This window comes from Oxyura jamaicensis, chromosome 2 (genome assembly GCF_011077185.1).
Source record: "Oxyura jamaicensis isolate SHBP4307 breed ruddy duck chromosome 2, BPBGC_Ojam_1.0, whole genome shotgun sequence".
Taxonomy (NCBI): domain Eukaryota; kingdom Metazoa; phylum Chordata; class Aves; order Anseriformes; family Anatidae; genus Oxyura; species Oxyura jamaicensis.
Window position 1 is genome coordinate 67,448,575 of NC_048894.1, and position 22,658 is coordinate 67,471,232.

General features: G+C 37.7%; 1 protein-coding gene across 1 annotated transcript; it reads right to left on the reverse strand.

The window, feature by feature from the left end:
- Nucleotides 1-3,086: 3,086 nt before the first annotated feature.
- TMEM170B (transmembrane protein 170B) lies at nucleotides 3,087-17,640 on the reverse strand. Its single transcript, XM_035318356.1, has 4 exons — nucleotides 17,598-17,640; nucleotides 17,360-17,567; nucleotides 10,006-10,176; nucleotides 3,087-6,509 (listed from the first exon to the last, which is right to left on the reverse strand). The coding sequence occupies exons 2-4, from the start codon at nucleotides 17,454-17,456 to the stop codon at nucleotides 6,379-6,381; spliced, it is 399 nt and encodes a 132-aa protein (XP_035174247.1). The 5' UTR covers nucleotides 17,457-17,567; nucleotides 17,598-17,640; the 3' UTR covers nucleotides 3,087-6,378.
- Between the last annotated feature and the right edge of the window lie 5,018 nt (nucleotides 17,641-22,658).

The window sequence follows — 22,658 nt, forward strand, 5'->3', positions numbered from 1 at the left end:
TGGATAAGGTGGGTTAGGACTGAAGCCAAGAACTAATTAAAGTCAAGAACTGAAAAGGAGCATGTGCCAAGGAGAAGAGGTGAAAAGTTTAACCCTGAGGATGACTCCTTACTTCATCTGGACGACCCCGGGACGACCACCAGAGAGCACCACGCATGTGTGAATGGGAGGAGAGATAATTAGCATACGAAGCGAGGCTGATGTAAATATTAATGAATACTAATGAATATGTAATCTGTAGGATATAAATAGCGATTGGGATGTAACAGGACTCGAAGCCAGATTTGGGCGCCTGCCCCTGGTTTCCAGCGCTGAATAAAGCACCTTCATATAATCACGTTGTGGTTATGTGTCTGCTACGCTAACAAGACATCTTGGTCATTACATTTAAACTTAATGCACAAACTGTTTTCAAGTGTAACTCCGGGCACAAGTCAGAGGAAACAGCTTGGTATCAGCACACAATCTTTCTTACTTTCACTTATCAAATGGTATGTACTCAGATTAAAGTCTACCTTCTATGACAAACTTTTTTTTTTTTTTAATCAAAGTACGTACAGTTAAGTACACAAAGTGTCACCTAGCCGAAGACTTCCTTGCTGTGAGTACAATACTTCTCACTGAACTTATAGGCTACAAAAATTGACTTTTAATCCAATGCATTTTTTCAGCTGTGTTAAATTCACCTGTACACAAAGAACACTATCTTTCTGAAACAACAGCTGAGGATTTAAACAGCCATTTCCATTTTGGGCTGCTTCCAGTCTAGATATTAAAAAAAAGAAACATTCAAGAGGTATTCTGCCTATATGTATTTATGCATATATATGTTAAATTCTGGTGACAGTTCAAATAAAGTTATGTTCTAGCCTTTTGCATGTGTTGTATTTTTCAAATTGAATTTTTCAAATTTTTGGTTTGATTTTGAATTTAAAGTTTGATTTTTTCCAATTGCTGATCTCAGCAGCATACCTTATAATATGGTATACATGCTAGCAAAGTCAGCAATTTTTGACAAATATTGCTGGCACAAACAGCTTACACCATCTTCTACCTATGACTGTTTATTTTGGCAACATGAACTTTTAAGTCAGGAGATTTAATGGTGCAGACAGCAGGATTTGATAGATTAGCTTTAAAACATAAAGCTAAACCATGACCAGCAGTAAAGAAAATGGATTTTGATAAAACTGGATTGATGAGTTGATTTACTTTATCTGAAATGAAGAACATCTTAATAAACTGAATAAACTTAAAATGTTTGTTTCTTCTAGGTAACACAATCAGTTATGAGAAAAGTTATGAGAATGAGCCAAGATTTACTTCACCTACTTAAGTGCCTCATCATTAATTTCATCTGCCAGAGCTATGAGTTACACAAATAAAAGACACTTCACAGTAGTAGCTGGCAAGCTGATATGAAAATTTCTATCATACTGGCTTCATGGAATAACCGAGAACGTTTCATGTTAGCTGTTATTTTCAGACATATCGGACTCTGACCTCTCGTGAAAGCTGGTGGAACATGCTATTTCTTTTCAGCTGCTAACATACTAAGACACATTAAACACCGAAGGAACGAACATAGACAAAGTGAGCATCTTTTGCATGTTTTCCCAATTTATGACTACCAGCTATAGTAGTTCTCATTGCTCCAAAGATAGAAGTTCACCATGCCCTCAATTGCTCAGAAGTGGATTTCTTACCCAATCTCTCTCCTGCCAATTCAATTAGCTTCTGTTTTGCACAGGCAACTAGTGACTGGCTAGGGTAGAGTGGGGCTACTGGCTCAGGTGTTATTTTTATTCCAGTACCCATAGGACTTCCATTCTTTTACTCAAAGCTATTAGTCACCCAAGACTCAGCAAATACATAACCGTGAACTCTGCATGTTCGCTAGCATGCTGAATAACAAGTTTATGTGAGGAACATCCCAAACTGCTTCCCAGCCCCTCTGACAAGAGGATAGAAATAAAAAAAGTTTACCTGGAGTCTTATATTATTTCAGTGAATTTTTAAAATTTCCATGGACACAAGCATGCACTGTATGTAAAACTCTCAAACCACCAAATTACTAGAAATAGCCTATTATACTGTTTCTCATGCTTGTGGTACCACAGGCACAAATCAGGAAAGAAGTAAAAATCAACCAAACCATTTCTGTAAAAAATAAAAACTAGTCAATTTAATGGTTCTCACTTGTAATAAGGGGTGCAGAAAAACATGGGAAAGTGCTTAGTCTCTAGGAAACAATTCATTCCTCATAGTTGCATTTATTTCTCATAAATATGTAGCATTCCATTATAATTTAAAATAAATTTCTCAATTTTGTTTGTATCTCAAATTGCTTGGTATGAGATAAGGTTGCAATTTTCATTCTATTGACCAGTCTCTGCATTTTTCCCATAGCTGATATACAAACAATGAAAAGGTATATTTCCAGAAAGAGAAAAGTAACTAAAAATAATCTCATCAGGTTCACAATTGTTCTTCTAGAACCTTGTTAAGATTCATACTTCTTTTTGGTCTAAACTGATTCATCCACACTCAGTTACATCTAGGAATGCTGTTGTGTCTGAAGAAGAAAATTAATTTATTCCATGGAATTAGACGTGTGATTATGAATGACCATATACAAAACCATGCGACTCAGTAAGACAATGAAAGATAAGCATTATTAGTATCTGCTTAGTAAATGAAATACATAAAACAGAAAACAATGAAATCAATTCTTACAGGTATTAGAGCTTTGACTCCAGCTTCCTCTCCAATGGCATTACATATAGTATCCCCCAACACAATTCAAATAAACTGTAACCAAAATAAGTATTGGTATTCCTTCTTCAGTATTACTTTCTTCAGAATAGTAAAAACATTGCACTTTAAAAAGAGAAAGCTACAAGTAACAAAATCAGGAGTCCTGTCTTTGGTCCACATTGCTTATTCATAAATGGTTAAATTATTGGTTTATTTAAGAAACGGAATAGCAAACCTCAAATTACACCATTAGTTATAGTACACAGATTACTTTCATAAACTTGTAACTACCCATAAATAATAATAAAAAAAAACAACTATTTGGAAAATTTTCTGAAAACAAGATTTTTGGTTGTATCAGTAAGTCAGAATTGTGTGGAATGCATAAATCTTTAGCAGCTTCTAACAAAGCAACAGAAACATCTTCACATTAAACAGTATATTCAGTATTCCTGCCTCCTCCAAAGATTAAAGCTGTGTTGATGTATTTGTTCTCTACTGTAAATTAATTATTAACAAGGCACAGAATGTGCTTAGTGATACAATGCAGAAACATGTAGAGCTATTTAAAGATAGCTCTAAAAGATTCTGGGTAGACATCTGCACACTGCTTTATAGTCCAAAGCAAAGCAGAGTACCATCCATGCTATTCACACACAAGATATTTCTGTAGCCTAGTAATGATGAAAAAAAAAACTAGGTTATCCTAAGTTTTTTTTTTTTTTTTTTTTTTTTTTATTGGGCAAATTATTTCAATTGTTACTTTCTGTAAAGTACAGAATACACCTCCAAAACATAATTCATACATGTATTTATATACATAGCATATATACACACACTGTGCTTTGAATAGAGCACCTCTTACAAGTTTAACAATGCTGTTCCTAAGGATGTGGAATGAAGCCTCCAAGTGTCAGAGATGTAAGGCCACTTGCATTTTTTTTCTCTACTGGAATTATTATTCATTAAATTCATGCCATGATCAAGGAACATTTCATAGACAAAGTGGTCATCCTCATTTATCCCTCACAAGACAGTTAAAATCTTCGTATGTAACATCAGCTAGGTACTACATTAACTGCCTGTTCATTGTTGCTAGACAATGTCATATAAAGCAGAGACAAATAAGCCCCTAACCACTTTAAAAGCAATTACAGTGATATATGCAATAAAAATTATTTGGAGGAAGGTTATTCAACATCTGCAAAGATACCTCCTTGTCAGAGGAGGAAGGTTAGAATGGCAAAAAATTCATTGGCACTAAAATTAAAATGAAGAATGAAGTTCATCAATAAAATTTTATTAGTTACATACATTTCTTAAGTTAGTATTGGTCTGATAAGAGTTTAAGTCAGTGAAATAAAACAGGCCTTTGAACAGTGATAGCATAAAACCCCCATACAATAAGAATCAAGATGCTCAACGTAATTTGGAGACTAGGAACAAGATTCAGGGTGAGGTAAAGCCACAAGACATTTTAAATTACTGAATGCAATGCTTTGTGAGAGGGTTGTTTTTGATCCAGACAAGTATTTCTAAGTTGTCAAACACAAACACTTTAATGTCTGTTGGATGAGCCATATCAAATAACCAAGTTGATTCATAATACCTAAAAATGAACAATGAAGAGATAGCAACTTTTTAAAATCTTCTCCCCTAAAAATACGTGTTACAAGGCACATTAAGAGAAATATCATTATTTTATTACTTCATTTGAATTAAATATGTGAAACCAGTTCTCATATCATAGGACAATGGAGAGAAGTTTAAAATGCATTTTGACAGATGCAATAACTTAATTGTCTATTAAAGTGCTATGATTGTTATGCCAAAAAGTATCAGCAGAAAGTAAAAAAAATAAAGCCATGAAAAGTAAGTTTTGAAATCAAAGTAAGGAAAATATAGGTGTTCCACAGCATTTTGAAGTGATTCAAAGCTAAAAGTATAACACTGAGAACGTTTATAAACCTGCATTTTACATTGTTCCCTTCATAGCCTGTAACTCTGTACATTTTCAAAAAAACTAAAATACTTTGAAAGAAAAAAATATTAGCATCCTTAGCACTTTAAAAAAAATAATGGTTTATGTGGAAGAAAATAACAGCAAGCAGGTTAATTCATTATACTGTTTTGAAGTGCTAAGCAATAAAGCTGGATTGTAAATTGTATTTTAACCCTATTCTTTTAGCTGTACAGCAGATGCCAGTGATTTCAACAACACTGCGTCTTTTTGACATCTTAAAAGCAAAACCTTTGGGCAATTTATTCTTCTTGTCAGTATTAATAGTCAACTGCTGAAAAGCATTCAGTTGAATAAGCATGTCAAAGATGTCTTATTCCTCATACAGAACTTCGTGCCCTTTAAATTTTGCACTTCGTAAACAACATTAAAATTTCTATTCACTCCAAACATTCACACTTAAGACACCTCACATGCACAACACCGTTGTTCCCTTTAAACTAGAAATGCACAAACTCTACTGAAAGTTACGTATTTGAAAATTCCAGGTATCTTAACCCTTCCAAGGATACAAAGTATTCAGAAACAAGGTAGTAAATACACTAGTGCTGCCCCACTTCCAAATTTCCAAGGTAAGATAAGTGTTTTATTAAGCAAACTTAACACTTCTGTTCAATAGAAGACTTGGGCTTTTTTTAAACCCTTTCCATTTTCATCATAGGTATACTCTCAAAGTCTGTATTACATTTGTTCTTTAAAGAGTATGTATAGAGTTAATAGTCCTATCAGTACTTAAAGGGAGCTTACTTGCAGCAAGTAGCTTTTCTAAGGTTTTCAGAAAGGCTGGTAACCATCTGTATGTTTCAGACAAACTAATTTAAAGAAATGCATTAGTTTAAGATTCATATGTACATACACAACAGATTATACTTCTTTCTCACACAGTCTCCTTAAACTAAGGTTGTCCGAAGAATCAAAACCATGAAAAAATGATGTGATGATCTTCAGTAAATTGACAATTCATTCTGAGATCATGCTAATTACATCAGGATTGGTAAAGTTGTACTTCTTAAATCCCATAAACATTTGTCTATCACTTAAATTGGACCTAACTGTTGTTTTTAATGCTGAGTAAGAATATTCAGCATTCAAAGAGATTATGTTAGTACAAAAATCAGTTATCTTACTATTCCCCCTGAAGTCAAACGCAGTGTATAACCACAGCGTTCTTTTATATCTACAATTTCAAAAAAGCTTACCCAACCAACAGTTAAGAACTACACTTCAAGTTTGGCACATAAAGCAATTTTCAGGAGTGTCCCTTTATTTTTATTAAAACACTGATAAGAACAATGATCCTATCATCACGCATTACCCTGACTGGCAGCTACTCAAGGTGCTTTATCTCAACTTTGCACACAGGAATTGCACCTTGCCTATGACTGAGTCACATAAGGCACAATGCAGAAGTACAAGAGTTCAGACGCTAGAGGACAGTCTGTTCACTGGACTGAACATCCAGATTTGTAGTGCATGTTCCACATCGCTTCCTTTCTCTTGCACTAGCATTCGAGTTCATAAGCTGCTGAATCCACATCCTGGAAGCTTCTCTTCAGATCAGAAATTTCTTTAGGCTAGTTGAAATTCTTTTTACATAAGCCTCAGAGCGTTGCAAGAATCCTTGAAAATGAGATAATTAACGTCAGTACTGTCTGTCCAACACCAAAGACAAGAGCTTCTAAGGGAGCCATATTCTTTCCTGCTACTCTGTAAATTCCAGCTACTGCAGCACCTAAGAATCACAGGAAAAACAACCATCAAATTACAGATGTAAACCCAAGGCTGAAATATATGACAAATAATTTACTGTGCTTATGCATCAGCTATTTCTAGAATATTACCAAACACTGTGTTACTTCATGGCATTATGCAACTATTTAGCCTTGCTTGACTTTTTCTAGTTTTATGAAAAGCCTTCAGGGATGATTTTCCCAATTGAATCAGATTCACTTTTTTTTTTTTTTTTTTTTCAAATCAAGCTTATGTTGTGAAAGTTAATCTTGCCATTTCCCTTTCCCCCATGTCTTCAAATTTAATATTTTTTTCTTTCGTATTTGCTTTCTGCTAATTTGAAAAATTAGAAAAAAAAACATTAGAAAAAAAAAAAAAGTTTGGTTTAATTGTGCTTGCATAAGGAGGGAGAAGACAACAATAAGATTGCTGGAGTCTACAAAACAACTAAAAATTCCCATCAGCTTCATTTAATATTTCAGTTAAATAACAAGTCAAACTGAGTCAGTTTAAATTTGATTTAAACTACTAATCTGATAACAATTGTTCAGAAAAATCAAACAAAACATGAAAAAGATCAAATGAATCATCCATGAATGTGTATGGGAAGAAATCTCTACAGATATAATTAGATTTTGAGTCATATCAAATTAAGACATCATTTTTCTTGTAGATGTGCGCAGATTCCCATTTGTATAACATCACATGATCAAGATAAGCCAACAACAAAATACTGCATTGTAAACAAAGCTAGTTGCTCCTAACTCCCTCCCACTGTCTTTTACATTCTGAATTTATCACATGCTTATAAAGAGCAAAAGTCACACACCAAGCAAATAGTTGTGTTGACTTGAAACAAGTGCCTGAGAAAGGTACTCTTTGCTACCAGTCAAAAATACCAGGCTAATGATGAAGAACATTTTCTTTTCAAATGACGTCTGAGCATAAAGACACCAAAATGTTCATCCAAAAAAAAAAAAGAGAGTCTTGTATAAAGCTGTGTTCATGGATAAAAATTTTACTCAATCCATACCTCAGAAGTTCACTTAGAATAAAGCTTTTTTTTTTTTGGGGGGGGGGTCTTTTGGGGTTTTGGTCTTCAGGAAAAAACAACAACAACAACACTTAATTCTGAAATAATTTTAGAACTTTTTGTTCATAATGTCTGAGAAGCCAATTAACTACAATTAAATGCTTCTAGAGAACGCAAAGATGCTTTTGCAAGCTCTAAGAAAACTGAAGAGCCACCACAATTTTTGAAATAAATACCAAGATTTAAAAAAAAAAAAAAAAAAAAAAAAAAAAAAAAAAAAAACAGAACTTTCTTGGTTTTGCTCATTTGGTCACTAATGGGAATAGTCTGCTGAAGTGATCAAAATCCATCTAAAAAAAACACTTTTGTTTTGCTTAAGAAAACATTGAGATATTTTGGAAAACATCAATATTGAAAACATTTAAAGTGTTATAGCTTGATAATTATGTATTTATATTTGTTGAATAACTGTGTGTAATACAACCTGTAACGCATAACCCAGCACAATTGGTACAGAGCCAGAATATACTACAATAAGTTGCCATTGAGGAAATGAGAATATCACCAACAGTATGTATTGAGGGAGGAGGAAGAACAGACCCTTTGGGATAAAATGCATCTGAAATTGTTACCTCAAACTGCCTAACATATCTATTCCTGGGGTTATTTTTGACAGTATTGACCACTATTCACTCAGTTTGTCGTCTTTTCTCAAAGACCCATAAAGTTTGAAAGATCTATGATGAGCAAAATTGAACTTGCATCATCTAACAGGCCATATTGCATTCAACTACACAAATGATGCAGAGAACTGGAAATACAAATGGAAATCAGTTTGATATTTGAATTTCTTAAGTATTGGATTTGGCCTATCCAAAAGACTAAATACTTAACTTACATTCCAGCTCTTTAATATCATATTACCATAATTGGCCTTCAGAAGCTCCTCACAGAATTTCTTTCAGGATGAAAGAACCTACTGCTGTCCAGAAACAAAAATACCCCAACGTTTTTATTTAACCCAGTTACAATGTTCTGTGCAAAACCATTGGGAACAGTGTAATAAAAGTCCACAGTGTTATCTTGGAGAAATTCTTAGGTGAAATGCATTATTTACACATAAATACTGCTGTTTATTTGTTAAATGTTTTGACATGTAAAACTGGATGCCTAAAAACACAACTGTGTTGCTCCTCTTACGCATAGATAAAAGACAAAGTAATTTCATTTCACAAACACTGATCCTTCCCCACTGCAGAATACTACTGCAAAGGTCTCAGCTTGGATATATAGCAATGCATTTATCTTTTATTCTTCAGAAACAGTCATGCACAGCTGACCTCCTAACAGGGCCACTGCCATTTTATACATTGAACAATTTGATGTCAGCATAACTCATAATGTAAGGTTCTCAACGGGTTCCATATATGCCTTACCGTAGAAGAAAAAAAAGTATAATTATGCTGAACTGTTGTTAAACAATGGAAATTCAAGGCTGGGAAATATACAGCAATTAAAACCACTCTGAGGAAAGCCTTAAGGAAATATTTCTTCAGAAACTTGTATTTTTATTTAATCTTGAAAGCTAACAGGCAAGAATGACTTTCAGTATAAGGAACTTTAAGAAATAATCTCCTAGAAAACACCCTTGAGTGAAGCTCAAGTGTTACCACTACTCTGATAATCTGTACAATTCAAAGACAGAATGAAAGGCAACACTGCTCACCTACAGTTTATGGCTATATGACAGCCTCTAAATTTACAGTTCCATACCCTCAAAGGCATAATTCCTCCCTACACCAAATACATTGGAAATTATCATTATAACCACGCAAGACTGGGAAGGTCTTTCAAATCCATAAGCCAAACCGTTTGATCTGTTCTCTGAGTGGCATGCATAGTTCAGATTGTCACTTAAAAAAAAGTTTATTTGCTGCAAATCAGTACCTACATGGCACTTTTCCCTCCTATCCAACCAGAGCAACATCCTATCCAAACGCAAATTAAAAACCTCCAGCAGGCTCAAGGAAATGAGCAAGAAGTCAGTCCTGCAATCAATGGGATCAGAGCTTCATTTCCAAACAAAACGGCTGTCTTTAAGGGTATTAACAGGTAATCTTGATCAAAAACTTTTGGCAAAAAGTCTGCACAAGCACACTAAGACAGGACTGCACTTTCAGGTCTCAAAAAAGTATTATCTGTCAAGCATACACATTTGAACAGCTTGGTACCCAAAATTTACAAGATGAAAGACAATTGTCCACTGACAATTCTGGAATTGTTTTTATCTTTACCCACGATAGGAGGGGAAACTCAGCTGTCAGTTTCATTAGAATTGCTACATGACTAAAGCAAAATCCTTAACAAACAATTACCAAACCACTAAGAGAAGGTTTATTTGTTTTAATATTGATTTAAATTTAGAGTAAATAAGTAAAAACACACAGGAAAAAAACAGACTTACTGGTAATCATTGCTCCTGTTATAGAACCCAGAAATCCAATGCTGACCACAATGACAGAGATTAGTCTCCCCTGCCTATGCCTCTGCAGCATCACAAACATTAACACTCCCACAGCACCATGGACAAAGAGAGAGGAGAATAGAGCCCAGAGGAAAACCCAGTACCACATCTCTGAAAGAAAGCAGTCAAAAGATTAATATTTTGCAGGCAATAAATTTATAAGAGATTTAGAAACATTGCATGTAATCAATAGTAAAAGAAAAGCAATACCCATTTCAGTCTTAAAAGCAGTCAATGTGAAAGCAGTCAATGTGAAAACACTGGCATATGATCAAGACACTATTCCCTTCTAGCAGTCTATCAAAGAAATAACACTATTATCATCAAAAAATTGTAAAAAAGTCTAGCACATTTTTTGTAATAATACAACTGATTAAAGACCACCATATATTCTTTAAAGGTTTCTTTAAAAAAAACAGTAATTGTAACTTCTTACTAGGATTTTGCAAATACAGCTGCAGAACAAAAAATTATCCGAAACCAAGTGAACCAGAAAAAAAAAGTCAAGAACTGTCTTTTATAGTAAGAGACCACATCAAGCTAACATCAAATGCAAAAAATGAGATCAAAGACTTCAGTATATCTACCCAGGAGCTTTAAGTGTTCTATTGAATTAGCTTCAAAAGGAAAAAAAAGATAAATAAAAATGATTAAAATGTAGTAATACATCCAGCTGCTTTATTCTAATTGCTTAGCACACACTTTTATAGATACAGGTAGTCACTATTATTTTAGTCACTGAGCAAGGACAGGAGAACTTGAGAATGTGCAGAGTACAAACATTTCTAAGAATGACAGACATGATCATTACTTTCAAATAAAAGAGCAGATAGCATCAATAAAGCTACATAAAAATCAAAGGAACTCCCTTAGTTGGTGATAATCTTCTAAAGGCATTTACTATAATTCAAAAGGGTAAGAAAAACTAAGAACAGAAAAAAGTGAAACCCTAAATATATCCACTTTTTTTAAAAGGTGATCTACAGTGATGATCTTGTGTGCCTCTATCATCACAGAATTTAGGAAACTGTGAGATTTTCCCAGCTGTCACAATCCCAAACGTAATTAGTTTTTCCCACAGTTCACCCTAAAAAAAAGATAGAGCTTCCATACAATAGCAGGACACTGTTTATCAGGTGAGCCTGTATAACTGTACCTTGACACACAGTCATTCAAGCAGAAATATGACCCAATTAGCTAATTAAAAAAAAAATACACAAATACAGCAGATTAAACAAAGCATACTGTAAAAGGATGCTCAGAAAGAATCGTTGCCACACAGTAACTGCAGTCCTTTTAGTCCAAGTCTGTAGAGTACACATACCCACAGCACAAAAAAAAAAAAAAAAAAAAAAAAGTTCAAACTTTTTCATTTAGCAGTACTTGGAGTGTAGTCTCAACCCTTCCCCTTTCACACAGGCATAAAAGGCAAATCCATGTCATAGGACTTAGAACTCCCCTAAATCAGGAGAATCAAAAGACCCACTTAGGAGGGCAACAAGGAAGGTAGGTATTAAATATACATACAGGTATTACTAACTGCTGTAGTTCAAGACACAACCTCTCTTTCTGAGTGTCTGGATACACACATATATTGGGGGTAGCTCTAAGCAAGTCCATGGAAGTTCTCCATCCACATTAAACAGATTTGCAAAATACAGTAAAAGAGAGGCCTGTACAGGACAGCGTGTGGACAAGACTTGTCCCAAGCTTTCATCTTTCTCAACTAAGGTAGATACAAGAGATCAAACACCTACCTAAGGAAAGTGCAATCCTGCAATATTATGAAAGTCAAGATAACCTGGTACCACAGTGACGAACTCAGAGTAGGTACTTCAAATTTACATACAAAGAAAATGCTCGGTTCTTAAGCAGCATTACATGCCAAATGCATACTGTAATATTCCCAGACACTCCATAGCTATGACAGTGGTCTATTGATCAGATTATTTCCTGCAGTTTCAGAAGGGTCTGTGAGGCACCACAATGCCTTTTAGGAAATCAGTGGTTGTGGTCATTGTTGACCCTTGCCAGGTGGAAAAAAGAAATTAATTTGCAGTCATAGGAAGACTTCTTACGATGACTGTATTCATAGAAGAAAAATATGAAACGACTAACTCCAAATGGAAGAACCCAAACATATTCACAACCCCTCTACATGACAAAATAACTGCACAATGATCAACTATCGTGGTCTTGTTTAGATTCCAAATAGGGCTCAAAGAAAATTAGCATCATGCTGCACTTTATATTTAAGGCAGAAGACAGTAGAACAGAGGCAGCCCCAAGTGCTGGATAAAATTGAGTTCTTTCACACACACTTTTCCCCTCCCGTTCCTTAAAGCGACATACATACTGAGTGCATTCAAAAGGCAATTAGAGAACATCCAGAAATATTTCTTGTTCTACATGAATGCAGCTGTAGTGTTTAAAGAACCCAGCTATAAACCATGACTTCACAGAGCCTTAGGTTTTCAGCTCAACAGTATTGCAAAGTCAGCAATGCAAGAAATGCAGGTAGTGTTGCATGCAACTGCAATAACCCAATATCTTCTCATTATATATAATTCATACCTTCCATTTTTGCCAGACTGACTATAGATGCTAAAATCCGCAGGTATTTACTTCAGAGCAGTTGGAAAGGAGGTGGGTAGCGGGAGGAACCCCTCATAGCTTCACCTGGATATGATAGTAGGAACCAAACATTTGTTTAGATGTGAGAAGGGCTAGGGCATAGGCCCGTGAGGCTCCTAGATGCAAAAGTCAGGCAGCAGGATGAGGGATACAGCAAGCAGTTGTGGACTGGTTAACTGTCTTTCATCGTGCAAATAGGCAAATTACTTACAGAACACCTACTTGGAGTTTGTATTTCTGTACCTCCAAGTACACGTTGCAGATTATCCACTTTTCACCAATTTATGTGTAAATTTGTTAAGTAGCTGATTAGCAAGTTACTAGACAGAGTTATGAACAGAGAGACTAAATGGTTTTTCCCCTTACACACATTCTTGCTAGAGAGCATAGAGAGCAACTTGAGTCGTTTTTATCCCAACAGGCTGAAAACAGAACTTAATCCATAGTTTTTTTCTGAGTGTAAGAGTTTGAAGTTCTCTAAAATTCATCATCACCTAACTCCATAATTATGATGAAAAATGGCCCTTGGAAAAATACTGTGCTAGAGCTACATTGAAAGAAGAATGGGTTGGGGATAACACAGAGATGCCACAATGGAACGAAGAAAAAGAATGTGGACTTCTGAACCTAAGGGGTCAAGGCTTTGCTTGACCAAGAACATAACCCAGTAGTTGAAAGATTTTTAATACCTATAAATGAGGCAGAAATGAGACTGCAGTGTTTTAAGAGCATGCTGATGCAACAGACACTTATGTCCTATATATGAGATTGATACTCTAAGAAGTATAAACATACCTGATCAATTGCTATTACCTTGACAAAGAAAGCATGCTGTCAAAAAAGTTCATTATTTGTGTAACTACACTAATTAACTTGCTCTTCTGATGATATGAGCTACACAATTGGAATACTTTGCTGGTATGATAATAATGATTTAGCTTTAGCTAGCAGAAAGCTCCAAACACAAAGCTACCCTTGGTTATTTAGTCACATCCTCATAGAGCTACCTGAACAAAATGAAATTACAAAAAAAAAAAAAAAAAAAGCAGCACTGGAAGAGATACAGTACTTGGTGGCTTACAAGCCACAAAAGCCACAACATCCAATGCATAGCACAGATCATCCTGGCTTTATGCAGGTGGAATTTCCCTCCCACCCCCCAGAAGAGCTGCAGGGCTCAAGCACTTGCAATTCATGCCCTATCTCTCCAGACTTTGGGTACTGCTTTGTTAATTTAGGTATTTATAACTATCATATATAAATTATACATATCATACATAACTCATATTATCCTTATCTATATCTATTATACATGTACTTTGAACATATCACTGTAGGCATATACAACCTCAAAGATTAGACTTTTATGATTAGAAAAAAGTCTTCAAGGATTCTAAAGTTTAAAATAACATCTGTATTTACTTACCAAATTTGAAGTTGCATTCCATTAACAGCTTTATCTTGGGCAAATAAAAAAAATGCAAAGCTAAAGTATGTAAATGCTAACACTTTTGAATATTATCTACATCATGAACATGTTGTCCCACTGCCACTCAGCTTCAGTAAACAGGGAGTGAGTACGTCATTAGTCCACCATCTTCAATATTTCTTTCCCTCTGGTCCTTAGTTTATCTTGCCAGATGAATAGCGATTGCCTATAACATTTCATAAACCAAGACTGATTGCTCCAAAACCAAGTACCTGTCTTGAGATTCTGATCTATGTACCTGATTTATGCACCCAGTAACTATCTACCATTTGCTACAGAATTAAGTCTCTGTGCAGAATTTAAGTATCTGCACCCTGAACACAAAGATACAAATTTCAGCCAACAAGATAGCACGTGCTGAAGTTTGAATTAAGAAACTACATAACATAATATCCTTGCAGATTTATGAACTCAACACACTCAGATTAAGAAATGCTTGTTTATTATACATGCAAACTTAACTTGGCTCTTCATACATCATAGTATTTTCTTCATCACTAGGTCCTTTCTTTAGTTACTGTATTAACTGGTACACTGGAAGTTATCAGGTCTATACAGTCAAATTGTTGTTTGTAGATGCTAACATTTTTGCTGTATTAATTGGAAGAGAAGAACTTGCTGAAGAGCATTTAAATAATTAATTAGAGACTAGAATCCCTGAAGTTGCAGGATAGGGGACAACATAGTCCAGAAAATCAGGGGACAAAGAATTGCAGGATGAAGCTTAGGAAAAATATAGAAGAAGGCTTCAGTCTTTGGAACACACAATTAACGAGACATAAACAAAACACCTACTTTGCTTACAAAAATGACAGAAATATTGCAAAGTTCCCCAAACTTGAGGTAGCGTATAACATGAATATTTACTACAACTGACACTCACACAGGGACATTTTTCAGTTCAGAATCAGTCATTAGCCAACTCATTCTAGTAAAGCCTGATCTACCACTTAGTACATAACTGTGCACATGAAGGGGCCATTTGGATTTGTTGGAGGAGCTAAAATAGGGTAAAGTAGGAGCCCCCTCTCACAGGTCACAGAGCCTTACCCCCACCATTTACAGTAACATGCCCAAGCGAAGGCAGGAAGCTATGAAGCAAAAGTCATTAGGCCTGGGTTCAGCTACAGCAAACAGCGCTTGCTATAACTGAGCATGATGGGCACATGGCAGGAATTCAGTTGTCTGCAGTCTCTTGTGGTACTTTGTACTATATTATCCTACATGAAAGGCTGGATTTCTCTTTTTGTATTGAACATGAACCAGACTTATGGTATAAAAAAATATTGCTTCAACTTCTCATTAAAAAAAAACAAAACAACAACAACAACAAAAAAAATCACACACATAAATTAAACCACTGAGGTTTCAAACACTTCCTGGTTCAGGCTGGAGCTCGTATTTTATTTCAAAACATTGAACAGAGTTGATACATTTTTTTTAATAAAGAACATAACTTTGCTGATAAAATTGTATAGCTTTGTGCAAACATAATCAACACTGTTTATCTAAAGACAAATTCTTGCTTGAACAACTTAACTCCCAAGCCCAAACCACAACTTTAAGTCCAAAAATAAAGACAAAGCAGTCTTGAGGAATATTCATGGAACAATGTACATTTATTATTTTTTCCAGTACTCTGAATAAGTTTCTCCTTCACTTTCGACTTTCTTTTCAGCACAGAAAAGCAGAACATCTGTTTTTGAACAATAATTACTTCTACAGTCAGTAAATATTTTAGAAAGTTTTAATGCAAGTTTAACAACAGTTACTGATTAACATCAGTTACTACCCTAAAAAAAAAATCACCTTACATATAATCAGGAACACTAACTTATATAAACGAATAAATCCACTTAAAGCTATTCATTTTTGACAGTCCATGAGAGTATGCCACATACCTGATAATGGCTATTAGGACAATCTGTATTTAAAACACCAATTCAGAAAACTACATTGCATCTACAACTGACACTAACACACTCTCCTACAGCATTATCACCGATGAATAATTATTTTTTCATGTTCTTTAAATTAAAAATAACCATTTGACATTAGAAATATCTTGTGCAACTTCTTGTTATATTGCAAAAGCACCAAGAAACATTTTTGCTTACCTAACACTCAGCATTGAACTTCAAAGAAATGTCTGCATTGCACCATGTTCTAATAAGAAAAACTTTGGAGGATGTCTAACACAAAGAAAAGTTACATCCATTGTTAACTCCTTCCTTTAACAGTACAAATAGTATTTCTATAGAAAGAATGTAAAAATAACTATTCAGGAAATGAGCTATATTGGTGTGGGGACATGCTAATAATACCTCTAGGATTTAATCACCAGAAACTGCGATACAGAATGTATGCACTTTAAAAAGTTTATTGGTTAAATTAATAAAGTATAACCTATTAAAAGTTACTTTTAACTGGAAGTTAACAAGAAAGATCATAAAGCCTAAGACAATTGTTTTGTTTGCAACATCTTCAAACCTCAACTCCACCTCTGCGCTACACATTTTTATACGTATCTTTCACACAGATGGGAGGGAAAAGATGACAATACTTCTTCATAAATATTAGAAACATACACCCTTTGCTCAATATTTTTCCAGGGAATTTACTCAGTAACATCCCTACTATCAACACAAAGCCATCTCTAGTCCAGAGGTAGAAACTCACCCTTCCCTAGTAGCGCACAGACACACTTCCCTGCTCTATACCTTCTAAGATGGGGTACAAAGGACTGCTGTGGGATTTTTTTTTTCCTGTCAAAGCTCTCCTCTCCTGTAACTACCCGTCTCGAGCGCCCCTTCCACAGCTTGGCCTCACCTTTCCAGAGCAGAACCCCTGAAGCTTACAATTAAGTTTGTGTGCCAGCAAACACCTGCCACCCTATTACCTCCCTCACTGCACAGGGTGAAAAAAATAACAACAAAACAGTACAAGTCTCTGCTTCTGGCGTTCATTTTTCGTTTAAATGGCTTTCCCTCAAACGCCACCCATAAAAAATAAACCCGCTGGCAGAGCCGCAGGAGCCCTCGCGGCCAACCCGCTCCGAGCATCCCCTGGCACCAGCAGTCCCCACAAGGAGAACCACAATCCTAACCGAAAACCCAACCACCCCAATCCCAACCACCCCAACCCCAATAACCCCAACCTGCCCCCCGTTACCGGTGAGGCTGCGCAGGACGGTGCCATGTGCCCAGAGGCTCAGCACCTGCTGCACCGACAGGTTGATCGCGGACGGGTCCGCCGCCTCCACCTTCATGCTGCCGGCCCGGGGGGGCCGCCCAACGGCCGTGCTTGTGAGTGTGTCCCCCCAGCCCCTCACCGGCAGGGCAGGGCCCCCCTCACCTCCCCAGCGCCAAGGGCCGCCGCCGCCGCCGCGGCCACCACCCCGGCCACCACCCCGACCACCGCCATCACCTGCGGGGGGCGGAGCGGGGCAACGAGACCCCGACCCCCGTACGCGCGAGGCCCCGCCCGCGCGCGGCCCCGCCCGCTCGGCCGTGACCGTTGGGCCGCGCGCCACCTGATTGGCCCTCGCCGCGAGGGGCGGGCGTGCGGCAGCGGCCGTTGCAGCGGTTGCGGCCGTTGCCTCGCCGCCGCTGGGGCGTTGGCTCCCCTCAGTGTTCCGTGTGGGTGCCCGGCGGCGGCGCACGGAGATGTCGCCCGGACACGGGGCAGGGCAAAAAAGCGGCGAGGAAGACGCGAGTGGTCCGGCTCGCAGTGTTCCTGTCCGCTCCTTTGAGCCTCAGCCCTACAGGCGGGGCCTGTTGCAGATTAAAACCCTCAAAAGTTAAAAAAGATGACAAACCTTGAGTCAGTCCTAATACTGTAACTACGCTTAAGCCCCTAGTTCCTTTCCTTATGTAATAAAAGAAATACAACCATTAAGTTGAATGCAGCCTTTTTGGAAGTGCAGGTTGTGTGGTGATTACTGATTTAATATTTTTTCTCCCCATTCTTAAATATGACGTCCTAAGATGTATTTACTGCACATTTCTCATCTTTAATAGTGCTTGCTACGGTACTTCATAAGCATCGTTCATTGTCTGTCAGTACCCTTTGATGTATGGGGTTGGGGCGGTAAAGTAATTGGCAGTACAATTTGCAGTTTATAGATGAAGCCATGACAGATAAATCTGTCATTAACTAAAAAGTTAATACCCTGCTTGATGCCAATTACCTGATTTTTCAGATATACTATCGCGTGGTGTTTAGTTCAGAGGACTTTTGTTTGCAGCTGACAATGCTTGGCATTTCTGCAAGCAGGTACCAAGCCAGGCAATGAAAACACACAATGAATGACTCCCTCTAGGGCTCTGGGTTTGGCTGATTAAGCACAGCATCACTGCAGTAGAGGAAGAACCCAACTGCCAGGGCAGATCTGTTCCAGGATGGAGGGAATGTCCTCCCTCCCTCTCCCTGCAATCTCACCAGCACCAACCTACCGTTGTGTGATTCAGGCAGGGTGCCCACAGATATCAGCCTACTTCACTGCACACAGGGGTGCAGTGGGAAAATAGTGTATCTTCCGTGTTTAAAGGTAAAACATACAAAGGAGTGTCCAGAAAAGAATTTATGCTGGTTTATTCTTTTTAACTTCTGCATGCTCAACTTTGAGAAAGCAAACATTTCTCAACGAGTTTAAGAAAACCCAACCCTAAATCTGTTTGTATTTTAGACAACTGTCTCAACACCAAGTGTGCTCGACTTCATGATGGAGGTACAGAGAGAGGTTGCACAGATCATTCTTTCCCTGGAGACACAAACATTGGAAACCTGTGAGGCTTAATGAAAGTGCCAGGTGCTGCTTTTCAGCTCATGCAGCACCCTTTGTCATGCACTCTCCATAGGGCTTTCTCCAGTACTTCTCCAGGTAACTCAGCAAATTTCTCTCTCAGTGATTTTGTTTATGTTACCTCTGTTCAGCTTCTAAAATGTTCTCCCTGGATTCTCTCTGTTGTGTCTTGCTCTTTGTCTTTCATTAACCACTGAGCAGGTGATCTGGATACAAATTTGTAATGCACTTTTTGTCATATGAAAATTGGGCTGACTGGATCATTGAGGAAAAGATTGTCAGAACTACTGACACAAGTAAAAAAGGGTGGAACATGACATTTAATGTTAGCACAACATGGGGAGGACCGTGCAGGAGGAATGAAATACCTTGAATGCAACAGCAGAAACCATCAAAATTCCCTCTGTAGGAGCCATAACCTTATACAAGCAGGGACTTGTGGCCAGCATTTTGTCCTCAAAAGGCACCTTCACCTGGGAGACGTTGCCAAGGAGGACCTGAGAGTATTAGTTTTCTGTGCTGCTGTAGACATCAATAGACATCTGCAGACATCAATAAAGCAGAAAAAAAAAATAGGAACATGATCTTAGTGTTTAATCAGGTAAGGTAGTTCCCTTAAGTCGTAAAGATTGCAAAAGAGAAATGACCCTTCTGTAAGGGCCTGGTGAGGCATCCTCTGACATGCTTCATGCCACTGTGGCACCTCATATTGAAGGAAAGGAGTCAGTCAGGGCAGGCCCAGAAGAGGACATTGGAAAAATCAGAGGAGGTCATTGTGTGAGAGAGGGCCAAGGGCTGATGGGCTTAGCTGGGCACAAGGAAGGCTGCCAAGCTGTATGTCTAACTGGAACTTATCAACACTCCACAGGAGTAACCCCCTGCAAAGGGAGATGATTTATAGTGTGGAGTTGGAGCGGGGGCAGAACAAGTATAAATGGGCCATTAATACAATTAGGCTAGGAATTAGGAGAAGGTTTATAACTGGAGGGAAGAGTCCTGGCCATAGTTTTCCCTAGGAATACAACAGTAAGGGAGTAGAGAGGGAAAAAACTCCCAGGATATACATCAAAATACCCATTCAATGAGCTCAGAAGCTGCCTGCTTTCCTGCATCTTGAGAAGAGAGGCAACACCTTCAATTTATTAATAACCACTGGAGATACCTGATTCTATGCACTTGGTGAAGCTTGAGAGAGTTGGCCATGTTTTGCATGCAGCACCAACATTGCTGGCTTGTGATCATTAGGTCTTTGAGGCTCAGGTCTGCCTTTACAAGTGTGAACACACCGAAGAAAAAGTCTGCAAGGAACTCCTGAAAACCTACACATGGACTAGTCTTTATTCCAGAAGACCTCACTTTCATCCCAGTGTAACTTCAGTTCCCTCTATCCTCCTTCTGTAGCTGGAAGATGTGGACGATTCCTTGAGCTGCATGAATGTGAAGTATGGCAAGAAGCTGATTGTAAAGCATGGCTTTGGGTGAAGAAGGTTAGTTTTACAGGTGGAAAAGTAGGGTCAACATAGTTTCTCTGCCCTTTAAAAGATTAGACTATGTCTACATACAATGTTTAGGCGCTTTTTCTGTTATTACTTTCAGAAGCTGAAGAAATAATGATAAATTTGTTGGGATACCCCTTGGCTCAATCATTTTCCATTTGAAAAGGTAATGCTGTTCAAAATTAAACAATTTCTTAAGTCTTATGTCTCTGTAGGGAAATGAACTACACTGAGCATCCTGTATTGTCATGCTTTGAAACAAATGATTTTTGCATCATGAAATCAGCTTCCTGTAATAGTAAAAAGTCAAAATCCAAATGACGTATTTTGGTTACACTGAAGAAAAAATTTCTCCTGGAGATCTTCTAGCTAGAGTTAGCCATGCAGATCCACTAGCACTACAGTTAAAGATTTGTTCGAGACAACCTGCTTTTACAGAATGGATAACCCCAGCACAGTTCAGATATCCAGACATTTTTTTCCACTTCAAAGGTTTTTTTTTAGCTTATGATTCAAGCTGCTGACAAGACATGACCAAGTGCAGATAGCAAATGATGTTAACCTCTGACATTAGCCATAGATTTTTGCATGCTTGCCTCCCCTTAAGACCACAGCTTCACCCACAACAGTTATTGCTCAGCCAGAAGAGCTAGCAGTCATGGTTAGTCATGGTTTGAGCACTGGGTCACTCAGAGATAACTTGGTCTTGTAAGCCCAGCTCTCCAAAGGCAAGCTTAGCCCCAACACCCGATGATGGGTGAAGGTGCCTCGATGGCGATGGAGGAGAGGAAAGAAGGTGATATCACGGGCTAACCATCGCAGCTCATCCCAGCACGAGAACAGCCTCACAAGCTGATCTAAGCCACCAAAACTCGTTCAGCGCTGGCTTGCGAGGCCCTAGAGGGTGTTGGTGGCAAGGGGAGGAGGAGGCGCCCAGGAGACTTCTCCCTCACGCCAGTAGATGGAGCCCGGTGTCCCCGAAGAGCTCGGCGCGGCCGGCTGGCCACCGCGGGGTCAATCGTACAGCCGTCGCGGGGAGCTGCCGTGACCCTGTAATGCCACTCTTTGGGTTTTGTAGAGAAGCTCAGGTCTTATTTCACCCCACAACCTGTGGGTAGCTAAAATATCGGCAGCTATAATATTGTTTTTCAATTAAAGCATTGAAAGACAAAGTCTGCTTAGTAGCGTCAGAATATCCCTCTGTAAAAGCCACTGGCAGTTTGTACGTATCAAAAAGTCGTAAAGTCTTAAAGATGGGCCACATTGTGAAATATGTATAAAAGTCCCACCAACTATTCCAACATGACTTGTGAAGTGCTGTTGTAAATAATTCTCTGCCTACACTTGGGATCTGATTTTTTTTTTTTTTTTTTTTTTTTTTTAGCATTTATGTCTGCACTGCTTTAAAGAGTTTAAAGAGTGAGCAATGTGCTTGATTTAAACAAGATCACCACTCAGAAAAACGTTGCTTTTTCCTACTGTCACTGGACACACACAAGTATGCACTAATAAACATTAACAGCACAGATTTCAGTCAGGCTTGCTGTTAGTATCAACTTTGCTACTTCTTATAAAAGGCCTCATATACTCTGTTTACGCTTCTAAAGTACTCTTTTCTTGTGATTAAGAACATTACGAGGGCTCACCCTGAAGACTAAGTTAGCCTTTGTATTTCCCTTTTTCAAGATCATTGGAAAAAAAGGCAATTACATGTAAAAATTGTCTTTGGAAAACATTTGGAATAGGCTAGAGGAAACAACTGTCTTTCAAAACATGAATGAAATTAATTCCACTGTTCCCTCAGGATTTAAGAATAAAGTAGAAATGAGGAACAACCCTTGCTCCTTTGTTCTCTTCCGTGCCATGTGCAAAGATGTTTGGCTAAAATGCAAAAACCTTAAATCCTGCAAGATTCTTTTAGAATAGTTCCCTCTTGTCCCACATACACCCCTCCCCCCCCCCCCTTTTTTTAAAATAAATTAAAAAATATATAAAAATATTTTTGGTTTATTTAAATAATTTACCAAACTCAAGAGATCCATGTCAACAGATGATAGTCACGCTGAATTTCTTATATGCTTAGGTCATTAGCTAGCAGGACAGTCAAGGTATTAGTTTTGAAATATCTTCTTTTTAATTTGTTTTGAAGTTGCCAGAAGTTTGGTAGAGA

Coding starts and splice junctions, on each gene's coding strand:
- TMEM170B (XM_035318356.1), bottom strand. CDS start 17,456: ATGAAGGTGGAGGCGGCGGACCCGTCCGCGATCAACCTGTCGGTGCAG. Junction 10,177..17,359: donor CGTCCTGCGCAGCCTCACCG/GTAACGGGGGGC, acceptor GCTTTCTTTCAG/AGATGTGGTACTGGGTTTTC. Junction 6,510..10,005: donor AACAGGAGCAATGATTACCA/GTAAGTCTGTTT, acceptor TGTGATTCTTAG/GTGCTGCAGTAGCTGGAATT.